The sequence below is a fragment of the Salarias fasciatus genome, chromosome 22 (genome assembly GCF_902148845.1).
Source record: "Salarias fasciatus chromosome 22, fSalaFa1.1, whole genome shotgun sequence".
NCBI classification, from domain to species: Eukaryota; Metazoa; Chordata; class Actinopteri; order Blenniiformes; family Blenniidae; genus Salarias; species Salarias fasciatus.
In genome coordinates, this window is record NC_043765.1 from 19,849,001 (window position 1) to 19,870,046 (window position 21,046).

General features: G+C 42.6%; 1 protein-coding gene across 1 annotated transcript in view; it reads left to right on the forward strand.

Moving 5' to 3' along the window:
* The window catches only part of gabbr2 (gamma-aminobutyric acid (GABA) B receptor, 2), a 181,377-nt gene that overhangs the window by 119,120 nt on the left and 41,211 nt on the right, over nt 1–21,046 (forward strand). Inside the window, exons 8-13 of the mRNA XM_030120610.1 lie at nt 2,540–2,600; nt 8,285–8,365; nt 9,189–9,339; nt 9,577–9,709; nt 10,773–10,880; nt 15,771–15,893. Coding sequence (XP_029976470.1) covers nt 2,540–2,600; nt 8,285–8,365; nt 9,189–9,339; nt 9,577–9,709; nt 10,773–10,880; nt 15,771–15,893 — 657 coding nt within the window. The remainder of the gene's footprint in view (nt 1–2,539; nt 2,601–8,284; nt 8,366–9,188; nt 9,340–9,576; nt 9,710–10,772; nt 10,881–15,770; nt 15,894–21,046) is intronic.

The following is a 21,046-nucleotide window of genomic DNA, read 5'->3' on the forward strand; positions in this document are numbered from 1 at the left end:
GATCATCGAGGGCTCCGGCGTATTGATCTGGCTGCTGTCAGAGCCACGCTGACGGAGGCTGACATTAGCTGGGAGAGACTTCCAGAGAATAAAGTGCAGATAACTGCTAAAACCTCAGAATAATGTTTCCGGGAATTCATCTGGGATGGACACATGGGAGAAACACAACTGATTGCGCTTGTAGGGTGGTTAGTGTGTGAGTTGAGGCTTGTTTCTTTTCTGTGGTCCGGGTGTTGACTTGACTGTATTTCTGGGTGATGCTGAATTGCACTGACTTGAGCCTTAATAGTTATTTAACTCCTCACACAACAAACCAAACGGAAGAAACTAGGGTTGCTACGTTCATCTGTGTGTCTCTTTGGTTGTACAGTATATGCACATAAACACACACACTTGTTATGAATGTGTGTGTAGCACAGCTCCATTCACAGTGTTTCCCACAGAGCCCAGAGGACATCACACCTACAGCCCACAGACTGACAACTCATTTGACCTGAGCACTTCTGTCACTGACAGTATTCTCACCTCTGCAGACAGAGTGATTCCTGACTGCCTTCGCCACCTCACCTCAGAGAGACTCTTTCACACACACACATACATGCCTCCGCACCGTGATTGCTCCATCAGCCTCCGCTGTGACACGGGACTGTGCGTCTTCCGATCTCTAGACAAGCCACATCTGTCAGAGTCAAGACGGCCTGGCAAGGTTGTCTGGGCTGCACTTAGTCGGCAACAAGTCCGTTCTTAACTCACCGCAGCAGAGACTTTCATTTTCAATTAAGGGCGGTCAAACTCGTGCCGCTGTACAAGTTTGATACGCTTCGCACATTTTACAAACTGTGTATACACTCGAGAGAACAAATTGGGAGCTGGTAAAATCACTGCACACCCTTTCAACAAGGTCTTTTGGTTGCTCTACTTCTGCTGATCTGAAGGGTAGTTATGATGGCAATGCTAATGCAGACTGAGAGCGTATGTAGCATGCAGCTCCTCTAGAAACCTGGATGTATGCGCTCAGAGTTCCCCTATTCTCAACCCACGTTGTCTGACCCCATTTGAACAGTCCAGTTATCTCAATGTTGGACCTAATGAGCTGCGCTGAGGTACAGTGTGTCGTCCTACTTGCACTTCATGCATAATTGCACAACATATATTGTACATTAGCGCTGCGGGTGACAAAAGGAACTTGTTAGCGTCGATGATCACATTGACGCCGTGCTGTAACGTTGGTGGATAAAGGGCGGAGAAGAGGCACTGGTGACCGTGGCGCTTCATGCGTACATTATCAGGAACTGGTACGTGCGCATACGCGAACAAACATCAAAGATGCAACACAAAGGCCGGGATTCTAACGGATTCTGCTCGGCTACCTCAAAGCTCAACAACTATCTATCTATCTATCTATCTATCTCTCTGATGGTGGACTGAACTGATTGAATGGGCTCGGTATAAAGAGGGAGCGAGATAAAGTGATGACTGGAATTGAACAGAATAGAATAGAAATACTTTGATAATCCCAGAGGGAAATTCCTTTAGGCTTCGACAAAATAGAACACGCAGAACAAATAGAAAAAAAAAAAGTTTAATATTAAATAAGACGGGATGAAAATTAAATCAGTATTTTTAAATATTAATATGGGCACTGCTTCACAGTGAACAAATACGAGCACAGAAAGGCTTGAGTCTGTTGCTGAAGACATGCGGACGGACATTGTTCCACCTGTCCAGAGTCCGTCTCCGTGAGCCTGTTGGTGTCGGCCACCCTCGGCCGGCTGTACCAGAGGAGAGGAGGACAGCGCTCGCCACCACAGCCTCACAGAACACCATGATGGAGCGGGAGTGTGCATACACAACAGGAGAGAGGAAAAAATGTGAAAACGTGGAGGGAGATAAAGGGACCAAAGCACAATTGATTTGAATATGTCCGACAGCATTGCCAAAAAAAAGTTCAATTGGTTTTCCATGCCTGGTGCACATTTTGCCAGATGCTCCCTAGCTTGAAATTGCTTGTGTTGTTTCCTCGGAGTTCAAATCAGAGACTGTCCATTGTTATTTCTGTTCTTTTTTTTTTTTGTCACTTCACTGTTGCTGTTTGACCAACAAACAAACCCCTTTCATAGCACTGAGAACTAAATTGTAGAGAAATTCTCATTCTCACTGAATCATTTCAACTTTTCTGTTGACAAATACAAGATGCACTTGAAGAATTTAGTTTTCGAATGCTGTCTGAAGTCAGATTTGTGCCAGTGCTAAGTAAGCAAACATCAAGTTAAATCAAGTTGTCCGTCTGACTTGGTGTCAGTCCAGAGATATTAGCAAATGAATTGGCAGGACCATAAGTTTGTTTACGTCTATAAACAGATAAATTTTGGCATGTTCGGATCAGACGAGATGCAGTATGCTAGAGCTCGGACTGGCCTGCCAAAACTCACAGCATCAGAGAGGCTCTGTGCTTGAGTTCTATTGCGGACTTCTTGTAATAGCGTTGTAGCGTGTGTTTTTCCTGACATGTGCATTTATTTTTCTTCATTTCTTTCAGGGTCAAGTCATGTTTCGTAACGGAGAGAGGATGGGCACGATAAAATTCAACCAGTTTCAAGGTATGCTGCTTTATTACTCTGACACAACCTGAGTCTATAGTCGTCTTATCCTGAGGTTTTTTGTTTTTTTTTTTTGGGGGGGGGGGGCTGGTAGAGCCGCTGAGTGGGGAGAATAACCCGGAGATTGCATCTCCATGAAGGGGATTCCCAGCTCCGAGGCTTCCCGGGCTGCGTGTTGCACCCTGCATGGCGCTCTGCAGTCTGCCTGCCGAACCATCTTATCTTCCAGACTGCAGAGGCCCTGATCCCTCTGGCTGCTTACATTACCCAGAGCATGCGTGCGTGCGTGCGTGCGTGCGTGCGTGCGTGCGGATGTCCTTGTTTTACTCTGTTTGAGCACACCACAGTTTCAGAGCCTGATCTACCTTATGGCTGCAAACACATCTTATATCTCCTAAGTTGTTATACTACGTGTTCAAAGGTTAGACTATGGTTCGTGTGAGAGAAAGAGTGAGTTTGTCTTTGGCAAATAGTGCAGTTGAGTTTAGAGTCTGAGACCATTCAGTGTTCCCAGAAGGAATGGAAAATATTGTGTACGCGTTGGTGTCTGTGCAGGATGGTGTGCATTTCTTTGTGTCTGCAAGCGCTAGGGTAATGAAATAGGCCAGAAATATATGAAATATATGTGTAATATGTATGCATTATGTCCTGGTTTATGTGTGTGTTTGAGGAATTCTCTTCAGCAGGTTGAGCTGTGTGGCTTGAGATGATGGGACAGTCATGTCTGAACGAGAAACAAATGTTATTGTGGTTAGATGCAGATGAGTTTTATTGTCTTTCTATATGTCTGTTTCATTCCCCAGTCCTCCGCTTTCTCTTCTCGGTCACCTCTCTGTTCACTCTCTCTGCCGTACACTTCCCTCCCCATCAAATCCTCCCCTTGCATCGTTCGCCATCTCCTTTTCAGCCTATTTAATATCGCTTAAAGTTCACTCCATCTCGTCTTTCTCACTTGTCAAGGATCATGAATTTGTCCCCCTTTTTGACACGTGGAGAGCCTGAGCTGGGTGGAGAGGAGGAGAAGGACTGCCCCGGCCTGAATATTTCAAAAGGGAGTGATCCTCAACATGACCCCATCACCTGTCTCCCTCCTCTGATCCTGCATTTTACACTGTCAGAATTTCTTAGTCAGGGGTCTCAGTGACTCTTATTCCCTCTGCGTCCCAGAGGAACAGAAGATAGCTTCCAACGAGAGGTCCTGATCACAGCTGGAGTACAGATTTCAAATCGGCACATTCTCGTGAATGGCAGATTTAAAAATGTGGCTTTTGTCCTTCTATAAGTAGAACAGAGGCTTAATAATACTGTAAATGTGTGTCTATGGACAAAAGGTGAAAATGTTGTCGATTTGCAGAGATGTGATGGGATTCACCAGCCACAATGATAACTCTCAAAAAAAAAAAAAAAAAAAAAAAAAGAATTCACGTCGTGCTTTCCCCTCGCGTTCGAATTCGACAAAGCAGCCTCCCCGCTGCTGTCAGTGTACCTCCAGGCAATAGTATTCTCACAGTCCTTTCAGCTTAAAAAGCTCTCATGAATATCACTGAACTGTACCACCGGTTTTTAAAATAAGCTGCATGTTTTTTTTTTCTTTTTTTTTCAGCGAATGTTTTTTGAATTTCACAGATCTAACATGGCACAAAGTGAAATGAGCTGATCAAAGACAAACTGATGTGAACCTCACAGAAAAAAAAGAGCTCATTGCATTTTTACAAAGAGTGCCACAAAGGTCGGCCAGATTGTGTTGATCAGAGAAAAATGCTTGGTAACAAGTGAAGAGATGTGCTTCAAAAAAAAAAAAAAGAAGTGGGAAAGAGAAAACACATCATTCTAAAAGAAAGGTCTAAATATCTGCTACTGAAATACAGTTGCGCTATCGACAAATAAAATTGTTTTGAAGAGCCTCAGTAGGTCAGACGAACCATTCAAATGAACATTTTCAAAACACAAGTGTTTAACACATTCCTGAGTTACGGTTACATTTAGCTTTGAGCAACTCTAGAAAGTAATTTGTCTTATCAAACAATATGCAGGTGCAAAATAAACTGTCGCAACAACCATGTAATAACTCCCAGTAAAGAAATAATTGAGACCATTAGAAATGTAATGAGGTAACAGCCTAATGGCTTGTAAAGCTGCCAATAAAGTTATAAAATATTCGAATCAATATTGGAATAAATTGTATTCAAAAACTTCATAAGTTATTACATTGTAGAAGTAGCACTAAAAATCATTTGAACATTGAATGACCATTGAGGAATTGTCCTGTTAGTGCACATTTATGCGTTTTGTAATATTACTGAAAATCCATATCGTGATTGCATATCACGATGTAAGATCGACAAACGGAAGAGAAAAAGGAAAATGCAGTATACATAACTGAATGAATACTGTCTGTGAGAGGCTAATCAAAAGAGAAATTTGTTTTTTTTAATCTATCTGAAGAAGAACTGCTGCTAATTATTTGAAAATAAGTAACAACTATTACTTGTCTTGATTTTTCTTCCTTTCATTGTGTAATTGAGTACACATCAGGTATTCTTTGTGTGATCATACTTATTTTTTGGCACGTATTACATTATTGGCTGTTACTACATTATTGGTTTGCTACATGCCTTCTTTGGATGGACAACAATTCAGCAATATCATAGAGACTAACTAGAACGTATTTAAAGAAAAGTTTCAATATTACTTTTAAAACTAGTAAAAAAAAAAAAAACATGACGAGAGGCTAAAACAGGACTCTTACTCTTACGGTATGTACTTTTATTCTGGTTTGTTGCTTCAGTGTAAATCTTCAATACTTGAACACAAAATAATTTAGACAGTAAATTGTTCCATCGCCTTCTTCATTCTCTGCAGGATTATTCAAATCAAGTGATTGTAACTTACATGCACTGCTTCGGTGGAGACATGATTTAAACAATAATTAACTCATTCTCACCCTGTCATTGTGAAGAAATCCATTTTACTGCCGTGAGCAATCTTTATAACCGTCAATGAAGTACTTAAGATTGTATTCGCAGTGCCCATCACATATTTAAACACCAGCACTTTGGATCTTCAATAAAACCCAACAGAGGCCAAGCTGCTGCGCTAAATGCAAAAGTTTCTTTTTATGTGCCAATATAACAGAAATATGACAAAAACAGGAAATTATTCAACTCTCTGAATCTGCTGGCCAATTTAATGATGTGAAAATGGATTAGATTCGTCTGGAGTTCTTGTTAAATAGTGTAATATTGCACATTTGATTTTAAAACGCACAATAATACATTTAACATTAGTACAAAAGATGAATTAGATTTTCCCCTAAATGCCCCAAAGCACAAAGCAAAAATCAATATCTAATTATAACGTCCTTTGATCTTTATGACCTCCAATAAATGTTTCTGTATTTTCTCCAAAGCTCCTCACTCCTCTCTTATGTGATTTCAATCTGATGTTTGGTTTAGCTACCTTTCTTTTTATTGTTATTTTTAATTGAATGCATTTTAGTGGGTTTGCGTCATGCATGACCATTAACAGACGTCCTAAGAATAATTTCAAAAGTGCAGAAGAACCTCTAGTTCATGTAGTTTAGGATAAATTTTTCGTAGTTTTTTTTTTTTTCCCTGCAGCGTACTTGCAGATATTCACTTTACTTTGCAGAGTAGAGGCGACGAGACGTGTCTCATCTGCAACAGCTTCAGATAGCAGCTCAAAAGCGAGGGAGGTGTTCGACGCACATCTGGTGTGACTGGCTGATGAAACTTCAATCTGGAACACGTCCCTCTGTTTTGAACACTTTTCATGAAAAATACATCCTGTTGGAGAAATGACAGAAACTCGGCCTGTAATAACCCCAAACAAAAACACGCATTCCCGAACGTGTGACAAATGTATAGACACAATTTCAAAAGTAGAAATGTCATCATTCCTAATGATCCCAAAAGATTTTACTGAGTCAGTGAATGATGAAGCTTCAAAAAACGCTTTGCTAAATGTCACGAGAAGTCGTTTTTTAATTAAAAAGCCTTCTGATTTTTCACACTGGTTGACACAGCCTTGTTTAATATCTCATTAGGTCTCACAGCAACACGGATGCAAATCTCCCTGGAGCGCCACAGACAATTTCAATGCATTTATGATTCAATCTCTTCAATTAAAAAGTGAGTCATCAACCTCCTATGGCTGAAACCTGCACAAATACATGTGTAGAAAAACAAACAGGGACAGGGAAATGGACGCAGTTGCTGCATCTGTTCTTCAAAAATGGAATTCTAAACAAACTATAGTGCAATAAGACGAAGTTCGGCTGTAAATTTGATCTCCTCGTGAGTATTTGCTGTGCCGATCTCTTTCAAAGAAGCAAACAAGAAGTACAAATGCTATACTAATAATAACGAAACTCCGTGCCTTTACTTGACGGTGTGCATCATTGATTGCTTTGTTTGTTTTTTGTTTTTTTTTAAATCATCTTTGAATAACCTTGACAGAACAAGCAACAAACACTTTTTTTTTTTAGAATCTTTTCTCGAATTCAAAGAACAATTAATCAGTGAAGATGCAGCTGTTTTCGCAGCGATGAAGCCGATAAGAAAGGCATGAAATGCCTGAGCACAGACTGAGCGACAGGTTGGTTTTATAGCCTGTGACATCCATCCATATTCCCCATGGGGACAGACTGCTGCGATAGTATTTTAGCACCTCAAAAGGACGACTGCTGATATTTCGATTCCTTCTGCTGTTTTGAGTCTAACAGAAAAAATGTGGCTGGGGAAAACATGGTCAGTGATCCTCCTTCAGTTCTGATGAGATTGAAGGGAGGAGAAAATTAAGAGTCTTCTGTGCTTGTGCATTTATCTGAGGGCAACAAAAACTGCCCCAAGTTATCTGCAACTCCCAAAATTTTGCTGATGCTTTGATGGCAGAGCTGGAGCCCGAATGAGGTTATTCACCGAGGGGGGGTATGGGGCCGTCGTGCCCTGTGATGCTGCAATAGCCAACGCTGTCGTCTTCCTTGTCAAGGACATTGCTGCTGAGGAGTTCAAAGAGACCGCAACAGTGATAACAGGGAGGAGCAGAAAGATGTGTGCATCCACACCAGAAGAAATTGCAGGTTTTTGTATGGCGTGTGCCGAAAAAGAATGGGGATAATCTCTCCTCCTCTTCGTACCCCCCCCCCACCCCCCATGTGTATTCTCTAAGTGAGTAATCTTTATGAGTCTACGCTCAGGTTTGTCTGACAAGGTCATGCTTCCTGCAGTATTACACCTGAGAGAGCCGCCGCTGTTTCTAACAGAGAGGAGACAAAATCCTGAAGCTCCGTTAGAGCAGACGTCCAGTTAGGCAGTGAAACTGATGACTGGAGAGCTTGTTTGCTTCGTACGGCACCTGTTAGTCGATATATTACATAGAAATTGAACATTTTGACCTCAAAGCTGATGTGCCATATATGAAAAAATGAGCAAGCGCAAGGATTTCAGAAATTTTGACGAGTGCCAGATGTCCAAGGAAGAAACATCCTTCCGGGTCTCACTGACTCTAAGTGACTTCAACAGCGAAACTGAAAACATGTCCAGTTTTTGTTTTTAAGGTTGCAAACATGATCATTTTAACGAGCTATACTGAGATGTGAAAAGTGAGAGGAAAGTATGTGAATTCATGCCTCTTTCGATTTGTTTGTGTGTGTTTGTTAACAGAGGGCCAAGAGGTGAAGGTGGGCGAGTACAATGCAATCGCTGACGTGCTGGATCTCATCAACAACTCCATCAGATTCCAAGGTATGTAACAGGTCGCACATGTTTGCAAATATGATTGTGCGTGCCTGCCTACGTGCGTGCGTGTGTGTGTGTGTGACTGGCTGAGGAATGTACAGCTCACTAAAGAAGTAAACAGTGTTGATCCATTTTTTTTTTCCCCTGACTAGCTGCAGGCCCAAAACTCGCCGCTTTAGCACTCTCCCACTTGCTCATTTGAACCCAGACACACTCAGACAACACCACCACTCAGTGCAGGGGCTCACCGCAGTAAACTGTCCTCAGTCAACTAAATTATTCACCAGTCCATTTTTCACCCGCCCCGTGTTTGCCTGTGTTGATATACTTTGTAATTTGTTTGGTACTCCCGGCCATTCTCCCCCGTTGCCGCTATTTTTTCCATCTTCTCGGCCTTTTCTCCGCAAACACTCCACTCTGCTCCAGACTGCTCCATCTGAAAAGCTTGTTTCCATATCCCTGACCACAGTAAGTGGAGACGTGTAAGATGATGCCGCTGCAATCGATTGGCATACTAGTGGGAGGAAAAATAGAGCAAAAGATAAGAAACTCCAGGAACCAACCACAATAACATGACTGTGGTGCAACGTGGAAAATGCACTCAACTGTGGGAAACTGAAGACCAGGAAATGGAGCTCAAATAACTGGGTATCTGCTGCACTGTCACTGTTCAGTGGATGGAGAGACAAAAAAAATAATAAATGTGGAGGAGGAAGATCTAAAAGTGACCAAGTGAAAACTCAACCTTTGCCCCCAAAATCACCCTTCAGTTGCAGCTTTTGATGCTTTCAGGCCTGAAGACCTTTAATGCAGTGTTTCTTGCTCACAGGTGTGGAGCCTCCCAAAGATCGGACGTTTGTGCGTCTGCAGCGCCGCCACATCAACGTGCCCCTCTACAGCATCCTGTCCACCATCACCATACTGGGCATGCTCATGGCCGGCGCCTTCCTGTTCTTCAACATCAAGAATCGGAACCACAGGTCAGAGATTTGAGGGAGATAAAGCTCCCATGAATACTTGGTGCAGGGATGAATTAAACAGCGATTGGCTGAAGTGGTGGATGGATAAATAAAGATCAGGAGAGCCCAAGGAGCGTTAATTGGTCCGGAGCGATAATCCCTGTGTAGATCACTGTTGTTTCACTATTTGTAAAACTTGTTTTACTCGACCATCTGTTATGATCATGTTCATGATAATTTGATGTTTCTTTCTTTTAGATTAATCAAGATGTCCAGTCCCTACATGAACAACCTGATCATCTTAGGAGGAATGCTCTCCTATGCATCCATCTTCCTGTTCGGCCTCGATGGAGGTTTTGTGTCTGATAAAGAGTTTGAGACCCTCTGCACGGTGAGTCCTCTCAACATCACTCTTAAAGATGCTCAATATACCGTATATTTTTTAATGTAGTGTGTATTTTTCTATATATTGGCATCCGTTTCCTCTGTGTTCTGTGATCTCTGAATTCTGTAAAGGAATCTTTCATGTAAAGAAGGTTTCTTTTTTTTCAGACTTGTTAAATGTGCTGAAATGTTGAAAATCCTGCCAAAAGGCTCAATGTGACCAAGTGAAAAACTGGATGAATGGCTCTCTGCAGGTCTCTGGCTTGCACAGAGCACATCAAATGTCTCCCCTCAGGTAGCATTACTGTGTGACTATGTAGATACTGGATTAATTAAAGAGTTTTGATTACAGTGATAGCTGGTTTCCACTGAGATACCGCTCTCTCAAATGAGAGGAGCTCACACGTACACTCTTCCCAAGGAATGTTTAGGCAGGGCACGTCACCGGGTGGAGGCCCGGCTACAGAATTTTAAAAAAGAGCTTGTCACTTCAGACGAGGCTACGCAGCAAAGGAGTCACAGAGGTTGATCAGTGCACCGCCGATCAATGAGAGCTAGTCTACTTGAGAATAGATAGTATAATTATTCATTCTTCGCCCAGTCTTGCTGCCTGGATTTGTAGTTCAAACACAGATACATGCATGAAAATGAAAACAAGCATAAAACCATTTGCATCACATCTATGCGATGAAACTCAAACTTTTGAGAGGAACACATTTGTGCTCGCACTCTGGCTATATTGGGATGTTCTCAATTATCCAAATTTGAAGCTTTTAAAACGTGTGAGCAGTGTCCTTTGTGCAGAAGAAGTAAAAGGTCTGCATTTTGTTTTTCATTATGATGAAACACTCTCAGGAGCGTGACAGCTTCATGGTCCACGATGTTCTCCCAGCGCTCTTGGAGATGGAAAATAAATCTGACAGCGTCTTATTTTTAGATTGCTGGGCAATGCTATTTTGAATGAACTTCTCGAGAAAAATGCAAATAGCTGTCAGATCAGATGCTGTTCTCAGCCTTGATCACCAGTTCACCACGCGGTACAATTATGTCTGCTCCTGTGTTTGTGATAGGTCCGGACTTGGATTCTCATTGTCGGATACACAACAGCTTTCGGAGCAATGTTTGCCAAGACCTGGAGGGTGCACGCCATCTTCAAAAATGTTAAGATGAAGAAGAAGGTAAGGAATGCGTTCTATAATGAAGCAACTTCAATTGACTGGAGATCATGTCAGTATTACTCGAGGTTATTGTTCCTTTTTATCCATTCTCATAATAAGCAGTGATGTGCAACTTGAAAACTGATACTTGATTTCAGCTGCTATTTAGTTCTTCAAAAAGCTGTGGAGTGACGATTGAATCACAAGTTAAGTTTACTAGAAGTTACATTAGTTCCAGGGCTCTCTATCATCGAGATGTTGAGAAGCTGATAAACAGCACAGAAAGTAGTAGATAGGCGCCGTGAAGGTCTGCTGACGTTATCTCCCGGGCAAGACAGAGACAAAGCGGCTCTGCAGTTTTCCATTCAGTCCTCCACCCATCTTCTCTCTCTCTCTGCCAGTAATGCTGTCACTGAAAGAGCCGAGTTGTAAAGCCAAGCTCTCTCTCTCTCTCTCTCGCTCTCTCTCTCTCTCTCTCTCTCTCTCTCGGTTGTAGAAGTTGGGATGAGAAGGTTTGGATTCCGCTGTCACCGCTGTAGGTCCCTGAGCGTGACCCTTAACCTCTCCTCGAGTGCCACGCCGTGATTTCCCACTGTTCCAAACACTTATAGTAAAGGTTACCAGTGAATAAGGTTAAATGCAGAGAACACATTCTCCCGAGAGGGACGGAAAAGGAAACTTATCTTTACACTTATATGAGATTGAGAATACTAGCAGCTAAAATCAATTTTCTCCTTCATGACAGAGTGAGGAGCTGAACCATTCAAGAGAGAGACTGGAAGTGCTCCTCCATCTTGAGAGGAGTCAGTGGTTCAGGCATCTGATTAGGATGCCTCCTGGTCACCTTCAATTACAGGTCTTCCCAGCACTTTAAACTGGGAGGAGGCCACAGGTTGGACCCAGGAACCACTGAGGAGATTATAGGCCTGATTTACTAAGATTCTGCATAAATTATGCTCAAGTGTAACCTCAGAAATGGATTGCAGTTTGCAAGGGAAGTGATTCGTCATTAAGCTGGATTTTAAGGCACAATAGGGAAGATATCAAATAATAAAGCTCACAAATAGAAGTCATTGAGAGCCAGCTGAGGAAATGCATCTCACCACATTAACAGCAGCTTCTCTGACAGAAGCCGAGGCAGTTTGTGACAAACACATGCAATCGTCAGCCGTGAAACTATGTTCAGACGTTGTGAATCACATTGCGCATCACTGTATTTGCATAATCTCCTCCCAGTATTTTGCACACTCGGGTTAACACACCGGGTTTTCCATGTTGTTGAAGGTAAACATGCTAAACCAATCACGTCTGTTATTTTATCATCTGTCAATGTGGAAAAATACAACAAATGCAACGTGTAATGAGCTCTTTGAAACTGTAACGTTTGCAGCTACGATGCTAATTAGTCATCAGCTGAGGCATTGTGCTGCCAGTAGTGGTGGGATACAATAACATAATACTTCTGAATGACTTATTCTCTATATTGCTGATGAATGGCGTCAAATCAATCAAATTAGAGGAAGAAATTCTCTCCGAAAAACCTCACGCACATGTGTTGCGTAACAAGCCACTGTTTCAGATAACCAAACACGTTTCTACTGGCACATGTAGGCCTGACAGCCTCATCCGGGAGGCTTCGCATGCCTTTTGAAATCTCAGCAGTTGTGTGTGGGTGACTGTTTTTCCGACTAGTGCTTTTCAACAAACACACAGAAAGACTGGCAGCCCCTGGCACCTGCTTTTAGGATCTTTTCTGTGAAGAAATAAAGACCTAGAAATACAAATGGCTTTCTAAACACCTTACACGCACACACACACTCTTTCAGCGGCATAGAAGTGTAAAGTGGCGCCGAGCTCAGTGTGAGTGTTATGACCGTGCTTGGCCTCTTCTGTATTTATAGACCTTGCTCCATCTTTTTTTCTTTGTTCGTACTCTTTATCTGCCTGCCTCTCTCTTTTTCGCTCACGTTTCTGCATATTGGAGAAGTCTGGGGAGCCTGTCTGGGAGACGCTTGATGGACAAGAGGGAGAGAAGGATGGATCTAGAAGCGAAAGAAACCGAGGAATACAGGGACATAGTGGCAGAAGGGAGGGTGGAATAACAGAAGAAGGAAGGGAACAGGACAAGAACAATGTGCCCCAAATGGCAAATAAATGGGTTGGACAAAAAAAAAAAAATGCAAGGATGGGAAAAGAGGGATCCAAAAATATAGGTTAAGAAGCACAGTGCCGTGGCTGAACTGTATTTCAGTTTGAACTTCCACTGCTCTTTTTTTTTTTTTTTTTTTTTTTTTAATGCATGACAGGGGACCTGGCATTTTATACTTCTTTAATTTAGTGTTTTTTGTTTGCAGCAGTTCATTCAAGGAAAACAAAACAGTTTTGCCTCTCTGCTCTCAGTGTTGCCTCTCTTAGCTGAGTATTGCCATGACCTTTCACAGCCAATTATTTCTGCCCAATTCCCTTTCTTTCAGCCTCTTTCTCTTGCTCACACAAACAAAACAAATGTTTCTTCAGTCTGCATTCACTCCTCCTGCATACTTCATACTCGGATGGTTCAGGGCGCTTGGTCCGTGTTCAGGACTCCCCCATCCTAGTTCCTCCATACTGATTCAGTGCAGGGGCTTTGGTTGCCCTGAAATACCAGCCAACCGCTGTCAGGGGAGGAACAAACACAAGTGTAAGCTGTCTTTTCTTCAAACTGTGGAACTGGAGCTAAAATTAATCATTTTTCCTGCATAGTGACAGAGCACTCATTCATTTCTTGAATAAAAACTCAGAGTCTCAGAGAGTCTCTAAGCCAGGTCCTTGATCCCCTCAGCTCTCTGGAAGCTGCATTATGACTTCTGTGTGTTAATTGCAGTCGACCATGAAAGAAAACGTGATCAACAGAGTAACTAGAAAAAGCAACAAGTTGTAGTACGGTATTCTCACAGCGAGGATATCCCAGGTTTGAGTTCAGCTTGGACGACTGATTTAGGATATTCAGCCTCTCTGTGTTTGCCCCATAATGGACTGAACTTTTGCAGGTAGTATCCAGCCTTTATCTAGTGCCAGGTGGGATTAATAGATGGATAAATGTATTTAATTCCTGAACCTTGCTTAACATGCAGTACTGTATAGATATTTGAGGAAGGTAAGAAAAAAAAGCATAAGGTTCCCTCCAGAAAACCAATGTTAATTTTTGTTCTGTTTAGTTTTTTTCAAAAAAGGAAGTGTAAAAGGGTTCGGTCTTTTTATTTCTGGGACTCCTTGTTCACATTCATGACACTGGCTTTATATTTAGGATTGTTGTTCTCAGCATTTTGTTTTCTCTCACTGTGTAAAAGACTTGCACAGCACTGCATCGCAACTCATACATCCTAAGAACAAACTCATAGATGCTGACCTCTGGGTTTTTTGGGTTTTTTTTTGACTGGTGCTGAATTGTAAATGAAAGACAACTTGATTATAAATATCTCAAGCTGTTATACTGTCTGTTTGCGGCTTTAATTAATCAGGGAAAGCAGGGGGAAAAACCTTGTCGCTTAAATTTTTTTCAGTAGCATTGAACCAGTTTCTATGACCAATCGATGCAGTCTGCTTATTCACCAATGACACTCATTTTTATTCACCTGTTATTATTCTCGGTCAAGTGGAGTCTGTTCTCCGTGTTTTCAAGTGATTTTAAGTCCTTAAAACAGTTTTACCACTTGAGACAAAGACACTGAACCTCAGCTGGAACGTCAGACTGCCAATGTTTCTGAATGTAAAAAAAAAAAAAACACTAAACCAGATAACACTTCAGGTGATTTAGATTCATTACATAGTTTGTCTCGCAGTCTCATTTGGCAGAGAAACATATCACTGTAGAGCAGATGGTAGTGCAGAGCTTTTTTTTTTTTTTTTTTTTCATAAATTTCTCAAAAATATCACATATTCTATTTACTGTTACTCACTGTTTGAATTATTATCAGTTTAATTTTACCAGGATTTATTTCATATAATACGCCGTTATCAATGATACTGTCATTCTTGGCATCACATTTACTTGTTGGATTTAAAGTTGTATTTTCATAACTTTCTCCAACTTGTCCCGATGTGTCAGATTATGTCTACTAAAAAAAAAAAAAAAAAAATCTGTAATGTCTTGCCTGTTTTTTTTACTCAGTGCCAGCACCATCAAAAGCCAGCAGATAAAAAAAAAAAGTAAAAAAAAAAAAAAACATCCCTCCTCAGTATCCCATCAAGTCTACTGGTGAATGGAGGCCTATGTGAGACCACTGAATGTGTCTGTGCTGTGTGATACTCTCCAAACAGCCCAGCTTGTGTTCCCTGACCTTTGCTTTGATCTGTGTTTCCAGTCAGTCAAACGCTATTATAAATAAAGATCACTAACAGGTCACGACTTTCATCCATCCAAAGTTCAGGGTACAAAAGGGAGGCTTTTTGATAACGCCGGCTTGTGTTTGGAAGATCTTTTCCCCGCTCTCACCACGAGGTGACAAAAAACCTGGGTTGTTCATGGCATTGAATTGACAAAGAAAGCTAAATGTGACACAGTGGCTCTCAGCCAAGGGTCACTTATGTCTTATCAGGCATTAATAATGACAAAACTGTGCAAAAAATGTGACTCTGCTGAAATCTATGCAAAGTCTTGGTCTTTGAGAATCACTGTGGGGGTGGCGTTCCGTCCTAGTTTGTGGTTAATTGCAGTTAAATGCATTGTTATCAGGCCTTGATTATATGGTCACAATGAAAGCAGCGGGGTTCTGGGGCCTGAGACGGAATGAGAATTACTTGGCTCGCATAATTACAGTGGTCAGTAAGGAATGTTGTTTGAGATGATTCCACAGACACACAGTCGATTACATAACATTAGCAGGTGTGGGTTATTAAGCTAATGCTGGCTTCTCATCTTCTCTTCCCCAGATCATAAAGGACCAGAAGCTGTTGATTATCGTTGGTGGAATGCTGCTAATTGACTTGTGCATCCTCATCTGCTGGCAGATTGTGGACCCGCTCAGGAGGACGGTGGAGGAATACAGCTTGGAGGTCAGTGTGCCCGTGACGTCTCTGACGTCTCGTCCAAACTTAAGCTCTTTCATGATGCCATTTACGTTGATGCGACGCGACTCGCTGCAGCCGGGAGAATCCTGGTGACATAGATTCTCGCCCGTGTATGTTTTAGTTTAGTGAAACAAAATGTCTGCCACAGGCTGCAGAGCAAGTATCTTTGTTGTGTTTGTTATTTTTGGGTCAGGATGTGAGCCATCGCTGCCTCCTGAGCTCATGCCACGGCCGGACATTTGCCAGTTTGGATGGGAGATGTTGGCAGAGCTCATTGGAAAAGAGGCACTTGGCAGTCGTTCCTCTTCGCTGGAGAGCCGGTGTGCTGCGGAGTTGAAATTAGCTGTGCTATACTGTGACTATACGAGTAGATGGAGATTCTCTGAGATGGTCAGGATCGCGCTAGCTTTGTGCCCGCTTGGCACAGATGAACACAAAGTGGCTTTGGCTTTGGAGGTTTGGTGGTATGTGAAGTGTGTTTTCAGTCAAGTGTGATCTGTCAGCGCATAGCTGTCAGTGATCTATTGAAGAAATGTGAACTGTGTGAGCTGACATGACACACTTGTTTACTCAGTTCACATCTATTATTTTGGGAATGTATTGATCCTTATTCACATTAGAGCCGAGTAAAATATGCAAATAAACTTCACTCTCTTACACATCCGTCCTACAGCTTAACATGGTCCTCCGGATTAATTAAAGCCACTCGATTAAATACAGAAAGTTTTGTGGATTCTGGTCTAATTATGATTTTTTTTTTGTGCTAAAATAGAAACTTGTAATGATTATAAAGATGGTTAAGAGGTTGCACAACTCCTCAAGCTATTAAGTTGCTGATTAAAAACATAGACTTTCGGTGCACCAAGGGAGACCTGAAGATTGTTGTGGTGAAACTAGTTATGGAGCTGGTGCACTGAGGGACCATCGGGACGGGTATCCGTGTGTAATAGTGAATTGTTAATGAGGTGCTCAGCAGATGGGGGTTTGTTATTTCTGAATGTATCAAAGTACATCTGTCCACTCTGCGGGAAACAAAAACTGGTCAGGTCGATTGTTGCTGTGTCGATTGGATCCGTCGCTCTCGCTGGATTTGTCGAAGCAATAAGTACATTATTGGAAGCATCCATTTCACGTTGATATTTTTCCCTTCATGCGCTGACAGATAACTCAGTGGAAAAGCCAAGATTACTTTTAGTTTATTAGAACTCAAAACAGCTGACCAGCAGGAGTAATTATTCAGCTGCGGCTCAGATTAAATCATTTGTCTTTACAGACCACAGAGCATGGATACTGCTAACTGGAGATGTTCCCTAATGAGTTGTCTTTCAAGTCCCCTCCACTTGACTATGTAGGGCAGGAGACAGCTTACCGCCTCCCGAGAGCCGAGAGTCCTCAGGAAATGACGGCATCAGTTGCATCCTCATTGACCCCCCTTGCCAAACAGGGGTCGTACAGAGGGCAGCGTAGTGAAAGGATGGTCGGATTTTTATGGAGACCTCTTTTGATCATTCTGAATGGATTTGCTTCTTGTTTGCTTGTTTGTTGCCTGAGTCCTCTGGGGGGATGAAAGTTTGCCTGGTGCTATCTTGATTTTTTTTTTCATGTCGTTAATTAAATAAAAACCTTGTGAAGTGATAAATAGTGTTAATCCAAGAGTAACAAGGTCAGGCAAGGTTTTCCTTTTTCCTTTTTTTTTTTTTTTTTCCTTTCGAAGCCTTTGATGAAAACAATCTTGTGAGAGATCTCCAGGGTGGAAATCTATGATACATTGCCAAATGTGTTTACATCTTGTGGCCCTTGTTGTGCTCCCTGAAAGAATGCACAGTCCACTGGTACAACTCAAGACAAAGCCATATTTCTTTTGTGATGATAGCCACTTCTATATTTAAGCCTGCCTAAAGGGTGAGGCGAAGCCTTGCTTAACATATTCCTTGGTGAATGTTGTCAGTGTGTGCAGTCAAGTCCTGGTGGAGTATTCTCAGACTCTAAGCTCCCGGCCAGGGGAGTGTTTTGAATATATAAACCTCTCAGTGTGGGAGTCTGTATTCCCCTTGGGGTCGTGGATCCTGCATGCCTGGGCTGAGGCGCGGGCTCCACATGCCTGCCTGCCCGGCCTGCCAGATTTCCAGCACCAGCAGCACTGGACCCATGGGGCTCAGCTGGGGGAGAAACAGTCTGGAGCTTCGCTGCACCCAGGGCCCTCCAGGCATGTCATGTGTAACCAGGAACAGAAGGCAGCCCACAAACTCAGAAAAGCAATAAGGGGGAGAAAAATGCAAATGATAATACGGCAATACGCTGTAGTTAAACACTGCATTTACTCTCTGGAAACTTTTAAAGAAGCATATAAATATATTGCACAGGAATGAGTATGAACAGAGACAAGATGGAGCAGCAATCCAAAGCAACAAACAGGTGAAATGGCCATGCTGGATCATATTTGATTTTCTTCTCAGTATAGATGGTCCCTTATGTCTTTTTTTTTTAGCACAATCTGACACCTACTTTGATGAATTGAGGCTTATACCTAATTGGGGTGTGGAGTGGGATCCTGGGACCTTTGTAGACGGTCTCTGTAGGGCTCTGGAACCAGTGAGACCCACTCTGACTGACCAACTCTAATTGAAGCAAGGACAAGGACCATTAGTTACCCAGTTCCCCATGAGCTTTCACATCATACCAGACCAACATTCCCTTGTGGGCAAGCTGAGTCTGTTGTATTTTTCATTCTTTCTTTTTCTCTCTTATCACCTCCCCCTTTGTCTTTGTCAGAATCTCCCCTCCTCCTCTCTTGCATCCCCCCCACTGTAGAGAATTGGGAGTTGACCTTGGGTTCATGAAGCTGCATCTACCTGCTGCACCCAAGGGTATGCAGTATGACAATGCTGTGCTACTGAACTACCACCTTGTGTCTGCCCGTCGAGCGCACATGTTGTTTTAACAATCTCGCAGGAGCCTTTCCTTGTTGACTTAGAGCCAACAAGGGTATTTTCACATAATTCACAGAACGGGATTTCAATTTTTGAGTTCAGACATTTTCAGGGTATCGTCGACTGTGATATTCTGGAGGTAGAGGATTCTTGTTCGCAGTCAGGTTTGTCCACTGGAAGCACAGATGAGTTCTGTCTTGCTGGGGTAATCCCCCTGCTCTGAATCCAGCAAGCTAAGCTTAATGAGCTACCATTAGCAAAACTAGGCCAGTCCCCTTTGCATCCTTTATTACCATTAACAAGAAAATGAAACTGAAGAGGCTGACAATAGATCCTTGTGGAATACTTCATAAAACATGACCAGTTTAATGTCCTCCCAAATAAAAGTAAAGAAGGGACAGATATTATGAGCGGAGTTTAGTCTGAATCCCTCCGAAAAGAGGAGCGTGACCTCTGAAGCTGGTTTTATGGTCGAACTTTCAGCAGTTTTAATTACATTATGTCGACGGTATAACTTCACAAGAGCTGACTTGTGACCTTGACATTGTCCCCAACCTCTTTAAACCAAGCTGGGTCTGTGATCTGTTTTCTAGTGTTCTCGAAACTCAACTTTAGATCGCGAATTTAACAAAGAGTGAAAAATAAATGATCAAGACAGAAATGATAACCATCCTGCTGATATTCTTCTAAAGGAAAGCTGGGATCTTACTGGACACTGGGATGTCCTGGGAATGCTGACGGAAATGCTTGGCTGCAGTGAGCAATTACATCCATTTTGTGGCTCGTTAATAATTGAGCATTTGTTAATGGCATGGATGTTTCAGCAGCAGGGCTGCTGGTTGCAGTCAGATCAAGCCCTGCAGTACCGACGCGTTCTGAAGCCGGTGTGCAAAAGGGAATCCAAGCAAGTGAGTGTGTGAGTGTTCACCTCTTGTTTCCAAACTGCGTGACTTCACACATTATTCTCTATTTTGTTTATCTTCTGCGAGAGTGTGTGAAATGCAATCCACTCGTGCGTCTTTTTTCTTGTTTTTTTTTAAGTGTGTCTGTGTGTTTATCTACACACTAACGTCCCCTGTTGTGGTCCTGGGCATTGTCTCCTGCATAATGAAGGACAAACTGTCGAGAAAGGATGATTAGCATTCTGGCGGATCTTGCCGCAGACCCCCTCTACTCTCGTTTCTCCTCTTGTCTCCTCTTTCTTTCTTCCCCTCCCTCCTCCGTCGTTTTTTTTTTTTTTTTCCCAGCTTGGAAGCTGCTGCAAGCATTGGCGGGCAGGCGGGCTGCAAAAGAATATTGCAGTGTGGCATCACCATGGCAACGGCCATGGTTCCTGACATCCATAACGCGGGGAGCGACACTGTTGATTCATGAGACAAAAATAACGCCCGCTTTAGCATGGCGACACATGCTGGGGAGATCTGAGGCATCCATATGATCACAAATGCACAGGGCTGGTAGGTCATTATTGACTGATTGGAGCAGAAAATGTCTGTATTTACACACACACACACACACACACACACTGTTCCCTGCATATTTCTATGCAGAAGTTTGGGTGCCTTTGCAGGGATTTGCCTCCACTTGCCTGCCTCTGCTGCCCCCACCTGTATGCAGTCAGGCAACAAGAGGGAAGAGACAGAAAGGGAGGGGGAGGACGAGGATGAGTTTAGCTCCAGTTCACTGTCAACACACTCATCTGTCCCCCTCTATCGTAGTATTGGAGCGGCGAGCCAAAAATATGACTCACTACTTGCATTTAATGCGTTCCTCTTTATGCAATGATGAGATGATGGTGATTAGCTCGACTGCGAGCCTCATTATTAGCAGTGGAGATCAAGCCAGGGACCTCATACCCAGGCTCAGGCAAAAAGGTGAAGTGAGACACGGCGGCTAATCTGCCAGAGACCGAAGGGCACTGCCAGGGTCTGTAACAGCTGCCCTTAACATATATCATGTGGTATGATACGATGAAGCTCGCATTTGCAGTTGAGACACATCCGAAGCGCTGAGATTGGCTGGATTACCTTTGAAATGCTGTAAAAGAACTCCTGATCCAATTATATCCATATGCAGCATGTTCAAGGTCTTAGAAATAAACACAATACCACTAAAAGATTTAATTTTAGGAAAGAACAATTACAAACAACAGATATACTGAAGAGAAAAAAGTACTCTTGTCTCCTATTAATTAAATCAAGCCATTTT